At 40.6% G+C, this 19,347-nt stretch overlaps 1 protein-coding gene across 1 annotated transcript; it reads right to left on the bottom strand.

Annotated features, from left to right (window-relative positions):
• Positions 1–2,972: 2,972 nt before the first annotated feature.
• Positions 2,973–18,007, bottom strand: ammecr1 (AMMECR nuclear protein 1). The gene is given in 7 exon segments (XM_054625690.1): positions 2,973–7,469; positions 8,213–8,309; positions 8,432–8,522; positions 8,771–8,885; positions 10,115–10,225; positions 16,288–16,669; positions 16,672–18,007. Coding segments are annotated over 7 exon segments (1,002 nt in total). The 5' UTR covers positions 16,763–18,007; the 3' UTR covers positions 2,973–7,354.
• Between the last annotated feature and the right edge of the window lie 1,340 nt (positions 18,008–19,347).

Below are 19,347 nucleotides of genomic sequence, written 5' to 3' on the forward strand. Positions count from 1 at the left end.
GACCAAAGACTCATTGTGTATGTTTTGCTTTTTTCAAAATATCTAACCATTTTCAGGCTGTATTTTTCCAACACCTGTCTGTCCACTCTCAGCCCGTCACATGACTATACTGAAGCATAGTTGCTGCCGGACTCATAAAAACTCCAGTGTGTTTAGGAGTCAGAGTTAAAAAAAACTCCAGCTTCTGTAATGTATGTTTGGGCACACTGTCCTCTGTTAGGCCAGGCAGGTTAAAAAAGCAGCGTGTTGACTGATGTGAGCTGCAGAGTTTTTACAGGCCTGTATCACCACTTCAATACAGTTAAGGGAGGAGGTCGATCTAAAACCAGCCCAATGGCTGCAAAGAGGTTTCAAGGTGAAGGAGGATTAAGAGTTGAAATGTGTTTTGAATATGCTGCTCAGCTCCTAAAGTGGTTCTGGTAGATGCAAAAACACACAGCACAGGGAAATCTTTGGTATAAAAAGAACTTGACACGATTCCCTTGTTATTTGAGAGTAGGTGAAAGGCAGCAGAGAAGCTTCGCCACTTACTCGGTGTTCGGCTAACAACCAGTCAACACACACTACCGCTGCTTCAGGTAATGGAATTGATAGAGCTGAGACATTTTGTAACAAATGGAAAAGGCCTGGTGAAATGAAGTGAATTGAAAGGGAATTGGAAATGTACTTGACCGAGTTACTGCTTCTAAAACAGCAGTTTTAAATCCAGTTAGTATCGTTCATTCAGACAGATAGACATCCAGGGGGGCTGACTCAGGAGAGTAAGTAAAGTGCTGGTTAGATTTGATCTCAGGTCAGCGATGGGTTCATGTGTGGTTTCATGCAGGCAGCAGACTGAAGCTATCAGCTATCTCTGAGCACTCAGCCCTGAATATCATGTAACCTGAAGCAATGTATTTACAGACTTCTCCTGACTCGGTGCTCAGCGCTTTTGGTGAAGGAACTGGCAAGCCCAAGCATGTGGCAATCCTTCTCCGAATAGTCACAGGTCGACACCAGCCATGTGTGCAGCTCGACGTGGACATAACTTTTGTTCTGTAACCAGCACAAAACGTATGGAAAGTAAAAACAGCAATTGTCCAAGAAGCAGTATTTGAATGTAAAAGCAAAAGGAATTAAAAAATAAAGCATAGCATTGAGCTGTGCTTTGAGCTAAATGCTAATGTGAGCTTGCTAACTTGCTCACAATGCAGCAGGTAATACCGTCTTAGTTTAGCCAGTTAGCAATTTGCTATAAAGCACTAAACACAAAGCGCAGCTGAGGCTGATGGGAATGGGATTTGACCTAACCCATCATTCTGGGGTCAGAAGTGTGTTCTGTTGCACCAAACTGCCCTGAAGCATTGCACTAAGGTACACTGTCAGTTTCCACTGAACTACACAATTTTACCTCAAGCTCCATTTAATAGCAGAGCTTTCGATCATATCACATGTTCTTCATCAGAAGATCAGGTTTGCCCAGTTGTTATGAAAAGGTGAAATAATATTCCATATCTGCTGTCACATGAAGAACATTTTTTTCAGTTTCTAAGAGCTCCTTTGTTCAGTTTATGATAGGGGTTTGTAAAAGAATGTTGTATAGCTGGTTTTGGGGCACTTAATGGCCACGTTATCAGTTAGTGGAGCAAGACAATCCTCATTTAGCCCACAGCATGCTCTACTGCTAATCCAACCATCATAAAAGCATGTGACAGCTGAATTAATGTCACTTAATTGTAGAAAAGGCATTAGTAGAACAATGCACACTAGCAGACAGTGGCAGCTAGACTGGAAAACTTCATTCTGGTGTAGTTTGTTGTTTATTAGCCCAGGATTTGACAACTTTGTCTCTTAAATATCTGCCTCCAACCCAATACTGTAGGTGCAAATGAAATGTGCAACCTAGATAATCCAGACTTCACTATGGACCGGTTTTCATTGGAACCATTTTCTACTAAAGAAACTGTCCCTATGAAAGCTGGTGATAGCAAGTTTAGCTTTTTGAAAAAGAGGGCCAGAACACGGAGTCAAACTTTATTATGAATACAATCAGGCATTGTCCTGTTGTTTCCTTTGAGGCCATCCAGCATCATCTGCACAGTGACCACAAACTGATCAGCATGGATCAATCTGAACAAGGCTACAAATATATGTTGACACAGAATATGAGCATTAACAAAGGAAGAGTGAACTGTAACTGATCAACTAAAGTTCACTGGAGCTACCATCTATTTGACCAACTCATAGTATTGTTTCAAATGTTGAAATACAAAAATACTGTAGGTATGTGTAGGTGTGTGTGCTGAAAGAAAAACAGAATGACACATGTTCTCTTTTCCGTTGATTTTGTATTTTTTATTGAATAAATGATTTTAAAAGGTAATAACAATGTTTAAAACTACATTATCCCCACAGTCATTGCTTACTCAGATAACCCATCTATATATATTCTTTCAACCCTCCCGACACTTTTGTTTTGCTTTTCTTTTTGCTCATATCTTTTTTTTTTCTTTTTTTGTGTTTGTTTATTTTTTTTCTTTTGGAGTCATACTATCTTAATAAATGCCCATTTCTTAAATCTTGTCACACTAACAGCAATTCAATAGGAAAGGAGAAAGGGTCTAGCTCTACAGGGGATGGATTTGAAGTTCCCAGTTCATATTATTCCATCAACATTTTTCAAGTTACTAAAGAAAAAAAAGATCCAAAAAAATCCAAAGGAAAGAAATTAAAATTGGTATGAGGAGTTACACCAGGCAACCCTCCCAGCCCATCAGGCCACTGCAACAGAAGAAAGTCATTTTGTACAGCGACACGTCTTAGAAGTCAGTGTCTCAAAAATTCAACATAGAAAACCACTAAAATAATTCTGAAACTAGATCCAAAATATCCTTTTGAAAAGAATTTATTTTGATGTACAAAAACAGTCATTTTCTTTTCTTTTTTTATTTGCTTTTTAGTTGTTTTTTTTAAATAAAAGCTTCAAACACAAGTTTATTGTAGTTCTTATTTCATTTGTCATTATCATTATTATTATTGATTCATTTATTCTTTTTTTGTTTATTTCTTTTATTCATCTATCAGTGCGATTGTATACCAGTGCAGCTACTGGGTCCAGAGTAACGAAAACAGGCTTTTTCATCTTTAATGGCATAAAAAATAAGGAATCCATCTTTTATACAAAGTATAACTGCTGGTCTTTAGGGAAAAAACATTTATAAACCCATAAAGCTAGGAGGCACACCATGGGATTTTCATTTTTGTAAATTATAGCAATAATACTAATAATTCTACTACTATTACTAATAATAATAATAATAATAATAATAATAATAAACAAAACAAGTACTGTAACCACAATTTGCAACCATTTTTAACCATCATTGATGCCATGAACGGCTTCAGAGATAGACTCAATGAAAATTCATTGAAAAATCGGGTTGCTCAATAAGTCAAGACAGTTGAGAAATCGCACACACAAAAAAATAAAGAGACAAAAAACATTTTTTGTCAATTGCAGGGGTGTCTTTTGGAAGGACAGGAAGCCAGGCCTGAAGAGCAGCATTTGGGCATGGCCGCTGGCATCTTTGGTTCAGTCTGACATACGAAGGTAACATGAGCTTGAGCATTCCACGAAATATGAGAATGACCACGCAAGGAATGCTGAGGCTGAACTATAACCCTGGTATGGAACCAAAACTCAATCTGCTACAACAAACTAGAAATGTCGCTCTGCAATATCCCATGAGGTATCAATGCTTTAAACAGTTTAAATCAGTACAGAAGCAGGACTACTTTCTGCATGTTCTACGTAAAACATTAACTCTGCGTCCCATTACAGGAACATAGTTCGAGATGCTGTGAAAGCCTCACTAGCAGGACCTTTTAACTAGTCGACAAATCAGACCGTGCCTTTACAGAGGTCACAACGACTGAGCAGCTAGAGGAAAACGGAGGATGTGCTCTTAAAAAGCAGCATTCCAATCTTCCAGGAGAGGCAACGGTCGCTGCCACTATCTACCGAACGACACACATCACACCTTGACAAACCCGGCCATGAGGTTGGGCCACAGTGTAGGGTGTAATCGAGGGGGAGGGAGGCTACATGTGACTTCGTGTCCTTTCAAACCTGCAGGGTTGTTGACTTGCACTGGTAGGGGAAAAAAACAAAAAAACACCTGTTGAACAGATCTGCATATATCAAGGATAGTAAAAGGTAACACATGTAGGATTTTCTCGAAATATGTCACTGTTTAACTGCAATGACGACCATTAACATTACATTCCTTGGCCCCTATGATGTGTTTGCTGCAGGGACCTTTTTCCTTCTTCATTATATAAGAGTTAGAATATTTTTTTCCCATAGGGAATTGAGCCCAAAGTTGCCCGCATTGGTTAATGACAGCACAGAATGCTTGGGGGCTACTGTTTGTATCGGTGTCCAAGTCAGTATTTAAAAATGGGCCATCATACGTCAATTCACAGCAACACACCGAGGAGAAAATCTTACATGCAGCATCTTTAAGTATGATATGATCAATGAGTCCGCATGACCAGTCACGAGCTGTGACCACCCCAATATGAGGTCCGATAGCACCATATTTGTCTTTTAAATCTCTTAATGGTTAATAAGAGCGTCTAAGCCATAGATCAAGCATATCATGGATAAAACCATAGGTCTCATACTCATACATACATGCAACTAAATACATTGCATGTGTATACAAAGACATATATGTAAAAGAGCATGGTCAATTTGGTTTTGCAGCAGAAGATATTCAGGTTGTGCTGTGTTAAATGGACCAGGAAATGAATGCCTGACTGCTCCTCTTCCAAACTTTCGATGTAGTGTTTTCATAATGAAAGCGTACAATTTGACGAGGCGTGAAGCTGTCCTCCCGTGGGTTTGAAACATTTAGGGGTAACGACACCACAGTGCCCGACATTATTTTTAAGAGAATGTGTTTTATGTGGGGCTTTCAAAAAAGAAAGAATTGAGGACCAGCAGCTGGGTAAGACAGTGAGCCAACAGGAGACTGCAGGCATACAGGAGCCCCCATATGTCTAAGAAGGTATTAGCATTCAAGTGAGGAAAAAAGCAACATCTGAGGCCCTTTCCTACACTGTGGTGTTAAGATGGAGGTGGTGACGAGCGGAACCACGGGACAGAGGAACAGTCAGAGCGTCATCCATCGGTCCATCATGTTCGAGATCATTCATTTAAGGCAACACAACTCAAATCTGGGGTCATTTCGGGTTTACTGTGGATGGAGTGCCAAAAAGCCCTTGACATTTTGCATAAAGAAAAAATTATCTGTCAGTTAGTAAAGGCTGTTACGAAGAAAGATGTTGTGTAACGAGAACCTCTCAAATCATTCCAGTTAGAAGAACTAAAAGCCAAAATAGGCGGATCACAGTGATCCTTGACGGTTCAAACATTCTGGAAAAGTGAATCCAACTAGCCCAGTGTGTGTGTGTGGATGTGACTCACAACAAGTAATCGTTGGATAAGAAATGGCTTCTTGAGTCCTAACAAAGCCCTGGCTTTTTGTATTTGTAGACTTTAGCCGAGAGCCGCCGGGCCCCACGCAGAGATTCGGCTCCAACTCATTCGACTGTGTTTGCTCTAACCTACTGCCAAACAGCTGACAAAACAGGCCACACATCTAAACATTTCCTACGCCGTGAACACACAGATCAACGGGATCTCACTGAACAGCAGAGTGTTGGGGGAACGGCGGTTGGTGCGGTTTCAACAACTAAATCAACAAGCTGCACTGCTGCAACGGCTTCATAATCTGAAGAGCACAGTGACATGCATTCCTAAATGACACAAACATGTGAATTAGATCCCTCCCTTGGTGGGTCTTCATTCAAAAATGACTATTTTTGATACATCATACTTCGTGAACGAGTGACAAATGGTAAGCTATAATCTGAAGAGGCAAGACAAAGTTTCCACAACAATATGGGGCGATGTACAAGGCATCCGACTGAAACCGCCGGGTTTCGACTAGTATTCAGTGATGCAGCCTTGTCTGAGGCTGGCTGGTGTAAGTTTACATTTAAAGATTGAAGACCCTTTATATTCAAGGTTACGAACTAGGTGGTACCGAATGCAACACTTCAAGCCAAACAACAGATAACTCTTACAAAGTGTAGAGTAAAAAGAGATTATGGCTTTAAGTAGCTCAAGTGACTCCCTGCCAGTAAACTCACAAAACAACAGACAATTCAAATAAAAGCATTGCTCATGCAAATTCTTTGTTCTAGGGGACCTGTAGTTTCTCCTGCACCCCATCTCCAATGTGGGCCAATCAGACCCACTTTTAGGCCCATTTTACATTAAGAAATCCCCTGCGCAGATGTGATTATCCTCAGACAAAATGGCTTCCTCCGCAAATTACCTTACATTTCAAAAAGTTAAACAAAAAAGAGGGAACACTGCTGAAAGCTCTAGCCAAACTAACTCAGTTCAATGCGTACAGGTTCCACCACAAAACACAACAAATTCTCAGGGGGGTAGGATTTATATAAAAAAAAAAAAAAAAGAAAATCTCTGTGGGGAATCTTAAAGTAAAATCCAATTTCTAATTCACTCTACTGGTTTTCATCTTGTGGCTGACCAATATCTATATCCACACACAGAAATACACACACACACGATTGTGAGCGCAAACAATGCACACTACCAGCGAAAGGCATCACAATCCTACTATCTAGACTTTGGAGTATACAGATCCCGATATATAGTTCCAACTACAACACTACAAGAGTTTACAAAGCTCAACAGTCGATCAGTTTTTTTTTTTTTTTTTCTTGGTTTTTTTTTTTGAGAGGAGTCAGAATAGAGACGACACAGCCTTTGAGAACTGCAGTTGCCTTGCTACATGGCATACATGTCTGGATAGTAAGTTAAAGAAAAGAAGGAAAAAAATAAGATAACTTTTTTTCTTTTTTAGATAATGTAAAAATTTTGCAAGGCCTAAACAATATAAGCGTGAGACTTATCCACCAAAAAAGACTTCCTTCCATCCACAGAATCAAACACCTGATTAGGTTTGCTGAAGAAAAATCTAATAGTTGGTTAATTTTCAAAAATATTAATGGATCAGGGGGGTTATAGATATTGGTATACGTATGCTGCAAAAACTTAACCACAGGCAAAGAAAAAGAAATGTGGATTTCTTGCCATAATCAAATGATGCTTCGTTGCCACCCGTTGCCATGTCAACGTCTCGGAGACGGCAAGCATGGCAACGGAAACTATCATCATAAAATGGTACAGTAGTAGAAATAGCTAGACCAGGAGGGGGCTGGCTCTCCTGGGAAAAGGTCTGCGGAGAGGTCCAATGATTGGTCATGCGGCTCGCTGTCAGGAATAATGGTTGTAGGGTGGTAGAGGGTGCCCGATGCCGTTCTGGTAGTGATGGTGCTGGCGGTGGGCGATGTACTCTGCATAACCCATTGTCATCTTCTCGCTACGGTACCTGGGGATGAAACAAGATGTGTTAGTAGAGGCTGGATGACTTTAATGTTAGGAAAGCTAGGATTGGCCACGGTCCGCACCGAAACACAGGATCTACTATGACCCTGTTTAGCACAGACGAGTCAATACTGGATTTAGGACTTCTCAGTCAGAACAACAAATATTTCTAGGCATTTTTTTATTTTTTTTTATGAATACTGCGCATATTCAGCATTATCCTCAACATGCAGCACAAGCAGAGATATCTTTTTAATTCCAGGATTGCTTCTTAATTGTCAAAACTCGGCTCCTACATTACCCATAATGCAACTCAACCATACCCAGTTTACTCAGGGATTTGGATGAGTTTTTATAGCGGGCTACAGGGATCTGGTAAACTCACTTCTTACTAACTTCGAAACCACACAATGTTTTTCATTTTCATCCTTTTCTTCAGCCCCGACCGAGGCTGCCTCAAGTGACATCACTAAAGGCAATTTTATCAGATTCCCCACAGTTCCCTCTTGAGCCATAAAAGCCTTGTATTTAGTTACATTTCACATATGCAGTAGTTATCCCCAAGACCTGTTAAAATAAAATACATGGAGTTACCCTTTAAGGGGCAGTTAATATATACATACATTCTTATGTTAGCTTTATGTTCAGTTGCATCAATTCTCCTGGGCTGGAAAAACTGTTACAACAGTGTACATCAGTGACACAACACCAGCATGTCTGTGGGTAATACAATGAGTGTAATCTTACCTGGTTAACTTAATGGTCTTCCTGAAGTCGTTTGTGATGGGAGCTTTGTAACCTCCCTTTCGTAGTAAGGAATCTATGGTTTGAATGTGGTCCCAACCTTTGTAAAAAAGGATTTTAAATCTCTTTACACATTCCTGAAAATCCACATCTGGCACAACATACACTATCTTTTGAAAAAGCAGATTAGGCTGAATTGTTAGGTGCACAAATAGATCTTACCTTGCTCCTTTGCAACCTCTGGGAGGTAGGTGGCGGTGCGCTTTGATCCTTTTTCATTGAAAAACTCTATCCTAATACCGTGAACACCCACCTAGAATTCAAGAAGGAAACAATGTTTTTTAACTCGATAAATTGCTCCATCAAACAAAGTCAAAGTTGAAAAGAGAACAAGCTTTAATCTAATATGGACAACCGTTTTTTGCTACCAAATGCAATGTTTTTGAATATGTTTAAATAGGTCAAATGTGGTGGAGCTGCTGTGTATTAATTGCAGAGACCGAGCATTGAAGCACCACACTTCTAAATGCAAATATATTTTTACAAACCATGTGGTCTTACCTCCCAGTCAAGGTAATCACCGACGTCTTCAAAGTTAGTGAGAAGAGACACTGAGCAGAAGAGGCGAGGCAGCTCATCCCTTGTCATAGGGGGGAAGCGGCTGTCTTTAAGGGCACTGCAGACATATAAGCACAAAGACAAATACCATTATAATAGGGGATTCAGAAAGGTTATCACAGTCTAATGGTTTAAAAATGCAATGCACTCATAACTTTTTCTTGAATACTGAGGGCAAGTTTCCAACATGCCATGATAGATGACCTATGGACATACAGAGGCCAGCGTGGTCCCAGCATGGACTTATCATGGCTGCTGACAGCAGCTACATGCGGTTTGTATGGTGTATATTTGTACACAGTATCAGTAGGAGACTGTGTTTGTTTACATATATTTGATAAGCAGCTGTGTCTGCCCTCAGGTCAAAAATGCTGGTGAGGAAATTCCACACCAGGTATTTACCGATGGCCATGTTTACACCGAAGACAGTCTGCTTCTCTCTCATTTGTTAGAAGTAAATATCAGTAAGTAGATTTCTAGTTTAAAGACTTGACAACCAAAGCCAAGAAGTGCCCAACCGGCGTTTAACCCACCAGCCGGATGGTCCACCAACGTGGGTTTAACCCGTGTCACTGTGTTCCTCTGGACTTCCCAAATACAACTACACAAAGACTCTTTATTATCACAGCTTTACATTTTTTAGAATAAAACATATTCACAACAGTCCATACATTACAGTTATAGTTGAGTTGTCAATACATTTTATTTGTGTCACTGCCTGTCCTTTTGATGTCATGAGTGCCAGATCATTAAGACTTAAATATTTTGGCATCTTCTACATCACATCAGTGTTGATAACAAATTGTGTTTTTAGCATACTGTAACTGCAGTTTGTCTGACTATTTAAGAAAGTGTTCACACATAAACAGTAAACTGTATCCATTTTACTAAATGAATATATGTCAAAGGAAAATAATGGAATTGAATGGAAAAACCTACTTAATGACAATAATAACTTTTGAATATATTTTGAAGACCCAGGACCTGGGATCATTGGAGATACGCGCTTCACAGCATTACAGCGAGCTACATGAATGAAACAGAACAAAAGTAAATACTATAAGAAACAGAAATTGTGTTTGGTTTTTTGCACTCATGCACAGGCCAACTATCAGTTATGTGGGTAATTTACTAATACTGTTGGTACAAAGTGGCCCACATTAGGGGTCTAGATTCTAATATGCTTGTGGTTCAAAGTAATTTACTAATTCTTCTTGGCTTAAGTAACATTGAAGCAATTGGTATACAGTTTAAAAAATTGAAAAATTACTTTGTTTTCTTGCTTACCTGGTAAGGGTGTACTCCCTGAGTCCTGAGTGCAGATTCATGGCAGAAAATGTACCTATACAACCCCGCAACCGCTTGTCTCTGCCTATTTTCCATGTGACAAACAGCGGGCTGAAAAACAACAAAGGACTATGTTTAAGCAGTTGAACTGTAAATGAACATCCCATGTAAATTTCTGTAGGGTACAAAAGTTGGTTAACAGCAAACATCGGTTTATTCTGATGTAGTATGTCACAGCTGTTATTCACATTTGTCTTCAACACCATGATGGAACAGCTTTGATCAAAAACTGCAGGCTCTTTTTCCATAGCATTAGGCCATCAGTCCACCCATGACTTGATAACCTATTCTTTAAATATAATAATAACTTTCTACCTTTCATGGTGAGGCATTTTCCAACTGTTTATGTTGCAACTAATTCCAACTCCTTTAACAATACCATGTAAATGAGCCTAGCGTATTGATCACAATAATATTTTACTTACATTATCAGGTTTAAAAATGTTTCACCTGTCCTCATAAATATAATGAGTTAATGACAATGAATAACCCCAGAAACAATTAATAAGAGAACCCAACAGTGCTTCAGCAGCCTATCATTTGTGTTTGCATATGTCATTTTCATTGCATGCATGTCTGGTGAAACAAAAACACCATTAGATTCTACCATTTTAATAGTCTACTCTCACGGTGTAACTGGTCCTGCTTCAATGCAACTGAAAGTGTCTTTATGTTTAAGCGTACTTTCTGCCACATAACTACAACGATTGTGTATTTTGGTATGTGCTGTCAAGATGCTAAAGATCCACTGTGACCCTGACTGCTTCTGCCGGGGTTGCTCTGCAGTAAATGGAAGATTTAATTTTGTACTTCACTGTGGAAAGTTAATCCCACTGATTTACCGTCACTTGCCCATCAAAGATTGGTTGCCTAGTTCACACTACACGACTTTAGCCCTGATTTTCCGCTGGCCAACAGTTTTCAGAGCTCCCGGACAAAAGCCCTAGTTCAGAGGCAAGTCTGCCTGTGATCTGGGAGCTTGGCACTCACATTATGTGTGAACTGTTGAAAGATGTGAGCCGAGAGGCTCGCCGGTGCATTACAGACACCTTCTAGATAATCCAGCATGATAAATGTCTGGATCTGTAGCAGAGTCTGTCAAAGAGCTACAGCCATTGATAGGCAAAGTCACAGGCTGAGAGGGGATGTGGCGGAGGAGTCGCCGGTCCTGAAGCCTACCTGTGTGTGCTATGTTTTACATATGCAGCACATATCTACATGGGGGAATTTAAAAAGACGTCTGGAGACGGGCTATTATAAGAACTGATGACAACATCAACAAGTACAACTAAGCTACGCCCGTGTCACTTATAGCATGTGTTTCCATGAAAAATGTAGTTTGGAGACCTCATCGGGGAATTCAGATGGAGGATCTTGTGTGTGAACCTCTGTCGCCGGTCAGTCAAGTTGTGTGGACAGAAAAGCGATCCGACGACTTTGAAAGTCGTGTAGTGTGAACTTGGTTTAATATACCATTGCAGGGCTCCCCCCTCAATTTAAAGAGCATCAGTTAAATTCAACTTTAGCTTGACACCTTCAAATTTCAGCACAATTACTTGGGTCAGTGATTCATTCTTTGATAACAGATTTGATAACTGATTATTTAACGGAAACAAGTGTTTGCTTGTCTTCTACAAATCTAAGGATACTCATGACAAGCGCAAAGAAATCTTTACTTGTTAGATTTTTTTTTTTAATAAATAGACCAATGCTGTCTTTTCTGTAGGTGGGACAACGGATACAGCTACTTGATGACCATTTTTTTCACTCTCTCTTCCTTTACTTATGACAATGAAACCTTGTAAAGAGAAAGGAGAAAAGAGGAAAAAAACAACTGAGAGCGTTTCCCTGAGTAAGAAATTTCCAAAACCAGAACCAATACAAATACTTCAACTTCGACACTCGGCTTGTGTATGATGTTTTTGGTTTAATCGATAGAGGCTTGAGCTAGAACTTCTTTACTGTTAAAAAAAAGGCTTTGAAAGTCCAATTTTACAAAAAAGAAACATACATGAGACATCTTCTCTTGATCATATCTCAAATTTTATTTTTAGCTTCTTCACATATGAAACAATTGGTTTACAAAAACAAAATTTCGAGTTCTGACTTAATAAACTTCCAGTAATTAAAAACAAAAAGGAAAATTACAAAGGAAAAAAATAATTACGGCTACAGGCAGGCCATCGGTGCAAATAGTCTCATGAAAACAAGGCAGTGTCTAATGGTCACCGCTGTAGACTTTGACGTCTTACAGGAGTTTCACCCAGCAGTTCCTCAGAAAACCTGTGCATGGTAACTTTGTTGAAGCTTCATTATACCTTTCCTGGAACATTTACCCCTTCTCCTCCAGTAAGGAAAGGAACGGTGTCTTCTGCTGTTGTCGTCAAAGGTGGTTGACGACAGAGGCAAAGGTCGATGTAGAAAAGAGAAGATTGGTAGCGTTCACCGATTGGTAGCACAATTGATGAGATAACATGTATTAACAAGATAGCATGTTTGCTAGCTAGTTTTTACTTTTTAATTGCAATCTTTAACTTTGTTTAGCTTGTTTAACTTTGTTTAGCAATCTTTAACCTTGTTTAGCTAAAGCTACACAATTTAAGTAGCTTAAAATGTTCATATATATGTTAGCAAACATAACAGTATACAGATATCAAATAATATTACCCAACAAGTGACTACATTTGCTTTATCAGGGTATACAACCAGTCACCCAAAGTAAGCTAGCTAAATTAGCTGACAAGATATGCTAACGTACCTGCAGCAGCGCTAGGTGGCTAGCGTGGTCCGCTGGTCTTCTTGAAGCAGCTCTCCTTGTGTATATAATGAGTCACAGCTCTCAGAATATCCCTTTTTTTTTTTTTTTTTTTTTTTTTACTAAATGCCAACAACAGTGTGTTTTTGCTCTTTAATTGCAATGAGTTTACCACTATGTCTTAAAATAGGAGAACGTTTACAAAAACAAGAGCTCCTATTTCTACATTTTAGTACCACTGTCTCCTAAAAAAGATCACGTATTGTTCCCGATTTGAGGTTCTGAATTGTTTACTGGCTAACTTTGCAGAGCACTGTCTATGTCAAATGTTGGTGTTGTTCTGAGCATTTCAATAATTCAATCTGACAACGCCCCCAAGTGAAGGAGATGTAGAGGACACCACAGACCATCATTTCTAAGTTTCTCAAACGTGTGGGAGTTTTGACATTGGTGTGCATTAGCCTACTGCTTTCCTAGTCTTTATTTGCTGGTTGGCTTTAAACACTTGAATTTCCCCCATGGGGATCAATAAAAGGAATATAATAATAATAAACCTTGGTCCCATATGGTTACGGTTAGTGTGCAATCCAACTTGTTTACTCTTGAAGACTGACAGACTTGAGTTTAACTCAGGATTTATTTCTGGTTGTTAAGTTCAAATATTGCATGATCAGATCTGAAATGATTGTGTAAGTTAAAAAAATTATAATAATTCAAGAGCTTCCAATGACTTTTTGAACCCTTTATGAACACTTTCCCTGCTTGAAGCGATTACAAACAATTCAGTGTTCTGACAGGGAAAATACAAAAGGGAAATCTAAAAGTGTACATAGCAACAAGGTCTTTGGTCAAACAGAAGGACATTATTATGTTAATGATCTGTTATGATCAAAAGTAGCAATTACAGCTTAACAGTAAGCGGTTATTGAATTATTTAGATAGTCAGTAGCATTAATGTTTATGAAGGCTTAATGATTAGCATGGGGATTGGGACTGGGCCATGAAGTAAGGGTCTCAAAAGCAATTTTTATTACAAAAACATTGACACCAGGAGAATACTATAAAGAATATAGTATTATAGAGGCAGTCATGTATTGAGTCCTGAATGTATGAAATTAATTAGCAAAACAAGTGTTGGAACATGTCTCTTTTATCTGTTTTTGGTTAGTCTATCCGACACCAAAGGCACAGCACAGTGTGCTGCATCCACTCTGTCTGGGACATGTCAATTCATTGTTCAGTGTTTGTCAGTATTGAATGGTTATATTTGAAAGTGTAAAGCCTTTTGACCTGGAATTTGCTGAGGCGATTTTAAGATAGACTCTTGACAGAGATGTTAGTGTGATAGATGTTGAGGACACACTCTTATAATTAAAGGCTCCAATATGTTGGATTTTCCTCAAAAGGTCACACCGTGTACATTTCCTTATCTACTGAAAAGAAACTGTCATTAGTGTGTGTGTGTGTGTGTGTGTGTGTGTGTGTGTGTGTGTGTGTGTGTGTGTGTGTGTGTGAGAGAGAGTTACTGTACAGACAGTAGCTGTCTGGCTGCACTGTTGGGCACCTTATTTTCATCATTATTTTAAAAGCTCACAGCTTTTCATTTAGTAGTTAATTTTACATGCTTTAGGGCTGCAAGCATGTTAACATGTTTTGTTTACAATCCCTTAAGCATCATTGTAACTGATAAAAAAACTATAATAATAATAATAATAATAATAATAATAATAATAATAATAAGAAGAAGAAGAAGAAGAAGAAGAAGAAGAAGAAGAAGAAGAAGAAGAAGTGTCGTACTGTATAGCATTAATATTTTCTGAGATGGTTATAATACAATGAAAATCTGATACTGTTGAACCCTACATATGCAGTGTTTATGAGAAGTTGTTGCCCGTAATAGATAATGATTATCTGCAAACACCCTGAGAGTGTTTGAACAGATTACATAAATACACACAATTCAAAAGCCATCATAAGCTTCTGAAATGTATGAAACACTGTTCTTTAGGGTCAGCTTGGTGAAGTGAAAGAGCGCCATTCACTTTAATGCGTTACATGACAGTAGAAAGACACATTTTAAAACACAATAAAGCAAATACTTTGACTGTTGTGATGCATTTAAACGTGGTCCCTGTCATTGCCAAGGACTGGAATAGTAAACTGTATAAATCCCTTCAGTGATTCGAAATGTAAGTGAAACGCCCGCAAAAGTCCTATGCTATCCCGTTACAGAGCTCGGCTAAGGTTGGGTCACAATGTGTCAGTGGAGGGCGCAGGGGTGCACTTATGGACATGAAACATACATGTATTAATCTTATTGTTAATTTAGTTTTAACAGAAGAATAAATCGTTTTCGGTGAACGCTAACACTATGCGTTTGTTTGTTTGTTTGTTTTATTAATTTAACACTTGGTTTTTTTGTTAAAAGGTGGCCATAAGGTATGCTTAGGACTCCTTATTACTTAGCAGGATCCACATTTTCTTTGTTGGTTTGTGCTACCCTCGGGTAGCGTTAGGGTCCCTTAATTCGACATTTCACTGAAAGTTACCAAACAAAACCTGCTGTCAACCACGCGGGTAGCATGACTGCTTATCGGACCATCATAACAGAGAGACTCTGAAGTCATACACTGTTAAAGTAATTAATTAACTAAGGTTACCGCAAGCCCATTGGTCCTTCGTGGCTAAGCTAATGTAGCCTTTAGCTAACAAAGCTAAGCCTGGTATGTGGCAAGCTCATTGAGTTCATTGAGGGCAACATAACATGTTAGAAACATCACGCTAACTGTTGATGTTTTGCATTTACGTGGTTTAAGTGTTATAGCTCAACTAGCAACACTGCTCCAGTTGAACCTAAACAGGTAATGTTACCTTTCCCCCCCTTTCTGTGAGCTGAAGTGCCAGTGGCTAGCTAATGTAGCTAACGTCAGTGGCTTAACGTTAGCCAGTGTTTTTCGAGTTGGACAAACAGTACCGCAAAAAGAATTTTTCGCCAAGTAACCATAGCGACGTAAATTCTGACAGAACATCAGAGTTCTTCCCGCGGGGAGAGGCGCCATGGCGTGAACATTCCACACATCATTCAGTTTAACGTTGGCGGTTGAACAGTGCAGCTGCGGGCCAGTGCCGACAATCCACTCGACAGGGCCCGAATCCCAACTTGGCCAAATTCAGCTATGCTCGCAAGCAAATTCATTGTAAGTCAGATGCTGTTTGGTTGTGACAGTGTGTGTGAGCCCTCAACAGTGAAGCAGAATCAAAAGGCCACCCCGTCAACTTTGCCGCAAATGACATTTGTTTGTAGATTACACCGGTGAGCTCTGACATGCAGCAGAACAACAAAAGACCAGATACTCACTAGGGATCGTTTGTAAACCTGGGTGTTCTCGGAGGTTGGTATCCGTACAGATGGCAATAAAGCACGTCAAAACAGAAGCAGCACATCTCCGCTGAGACGACCATTTTTCTGCCTCCACTTCCCGAGCCAGGTCCCGAGCTGAGATTCGGGGAGAGGCCGGATGAGGAGTAGCCGGCCGGGGATGGGGACAGAGCGTTCGTGCCGCTGCTACCACTGCTGCTGCTGCCGCCGCTAACGCTGCCCCCGGGTCCCCCCAGGCCGTTGGCTCTGCTCACGTTCGCCGCTGCTGCAACGGTCGCCGAGGAGCCAATCCCCAACTCCGAGCCACAATGTCCGGTTCCTGCCACCCCGCTTCCCGCCCCCACCCCGCCGGGACCCCCGACCCGGGCGATCCCGACAGTTTCTGCTTCTTCACCCCGCAGCACCCGGCCGCCATCTTGGAACAATCTGCACCGACACACCGCTTCCGACCCATAACCGTCACCGCGGGAAGGGTGGGGGGACGCCGACCAGACGTGTAAACCCCGCTGCGCTGGTACGTGCGACGGACGATACTCCACGGTCACTCTTTTGTTTTGTGTTTTTTTTGTCGGACGACACAATAACCGATGTGCTGAGAAGACTGCAGTGTCACCCCTAGCGTTGCCTTTAAAAATGCGTGACTTTGCTACGCAAAATCCATCGCTGCATACGCGTCTGTCCCTCGAGTAGTCAGCCAGTCCCGCTTTTGACCACGGTGTCCCCGTCGATCACCGATAGCAAGTCAAGTCCCGGCCAAATATTCACCCCTTTTCCTCAACACGACACCATCCGAGGCGATCCTCGTCAGTTCCCCTCAAACACACGAGTGCAGGCAGCGCACAGTCGGAACAGGCCGCAGATGACAGCAGTCAGGCGGTCCAGATGTGGAGCTGTCAGCCAGCCGCACACCTCTCCAAGTGGAAGCCGGGAGCTTGAGTACGCAGGACCCATAAGCTTCAGCACAAATTGCGCACAGTGTCTTGGACAGCGTAGCTTCTCGTTGCACCAGCTTGTTTTTCCATCGCCTCACGAACTTCTAATTACACAACAGGCCCAGTATTTCTGAATTCCCGACGCTGGGATAACGCAGAGTAAAATGGCATCTGACAATGCGGGTTTATATGGCACAATGAAACGAATCAACGAAGAGCGAGTCATTTCACTGACGTTCAGCCCACAGTTTGCACCTGCATGATGCCTGATCTTGGACCTGGTTTGCAAAAAAAAAAAGAAAAAAAATCTCAATGCCAGCTCCGCGTCAAATGTAGAACTGAAAGTTTTCAGTGTCGGTTTGTTTGGAGGCTGTCATCCGTTTATGGGGATACATATAGAAGAGCATTCTAGTCCGTGAGCCGTGAGAAATCCTGCGGGTTTGACAACCCTCGCTCCGCACCCGTCTCTCAGCTGCTACCATTCAGTGCTGTTCGGGTAAAAGCCCTGTGATCGGTCAGTGGGCACTGGCATCGGTGTCGTCTGCACGCCGGAAGCGGATTCAGAAAGTGCGTTGCGCCCAGTTGCTACACATCCTGCGTAGCTTCTGGGGGTATCACATTTGCAATTCAGGAGAAATGTACGGTGCCGTGGAAGCATGCGCGCTCCCGACGTTTATACGCGTGCATGGAAAAGTATCGGTATCCCCGTGCCGTTAAAGGCATGGAGGCCAGAGTGGCCTATTCTTCAGATTTTTTTCTCCATTGGACATTAGATTTATCCCTTCCTTTATATGAGTCTCTATGAGTTATAATAAAGGTTACTGACTCAGGCATTTTGCTCCTAAATTGTCCTGTAATTTGTCATTTTGGGTTCATTCCGGATGGTTTACATGAAATCTTGTACATATGAAATTGGCCTGTTTTCAGGGCCGCTGGTAGAAACTCTGGGCCTCATGGACACAGCTTTCTTGGCACCCCGAAACATTAAATAAATATGACAACTGTAATTATTCTCCAACTCAAACCCCCTTCTGCAGCCCTACTCTAGTCAGAAATATATGTATCAATAAATAGAACAGTTGTCTAAATGTCCGTGATTAATACACCCATCAGCTGATGGTGACCATGCCTTGACTCATGATGATGCGTAAAAACATCAGACATGGAAATTTTAAAAATCACACGAGGCTGTGTTTTCCTCTCCTCCGTTGCATTACATATACATATGTAAACAGTTATACCTACATTTAAGTCTAATTAGGTTTGATGCACGATTGTCACAAAAACTGTTTCCTCCTGTTCTGCAGTTCAAGGCACAAATTACTTTGACAGTATTTTTCCCATACTTGTTTTTTAATTAATGGGACATGTGTCAGGAGAATATATTTGATCATAACACAACCTTCTTCAAGGCTAATGGGCCAACTTGATTTCAAAACTAAGGAAAAGCTGCATACTTTGGACAAAAAAAGATTAGGTCAAGACAATCAATCAGTCTTCAAACCTATCTGACAGTGGGTATGATAATGTTTAGAGTAGCCTGTAATATCCTTAGTGCTATTTGCTTTATGTGTGGGGTTGATTCTCATAAAAGAACCAGCGGAAATCAAACTGATGTAATCAACTTGTGCTTTTATGAAACATATCTTTATAGTAATGTTCATTCAGTGTCCATTTGCTCTGTCTTTATTATGTCTAGTCCAGACATCTGAGTTCATCATCTAGGCCAGAGCAGCAAACAGCAACGCACAGACCCCCCTCCCATGAGCCTCATGGCTGACTACGCGTGAGGCTTCAGGCCTGTTTTTAAAATGTAAAGCTAATTATTGTTGGCTCTTGTGGATATTGACTGAGCATCTGCCTAGTAACAGGCCTCCTTGCGCAGACTAAATTACAAATTAGGCTTTATTTAGTATAAGCAACCATCTTTCTCCTGCATGAATGGCTTTCCCACATGTTTTATTTTGAACTTTTTTTTCGAAAAATTAATCAAGAAAACATGTAAATCTTACAAAAAGTAGGGATAATTGATAGCCTGATGTGGATTTACTGTTACTTTTCTTTACATTTGTATTGCAAATTAGGAACTTGCTCTTCCAAACAAATT

This window comes from Anoplopoma fimbria, chromosome 24 (assembly GCF_027596085.1).
Source record: "Anoplopoma fimbria isolate UVic2021 breed Golden Eagle Sablefish chromosome 24, Afim_UVic_2022, whole genome shotgun sequence".
In the NCBI taxonomy this organism is placed as follows: domain Eukaryota; kingdom Metazoa; phylum Chordata; class Actinopteri; order Perciformes; family Anoplopomatidae; genus Anoplopoma; species Anoplopoma fimbria.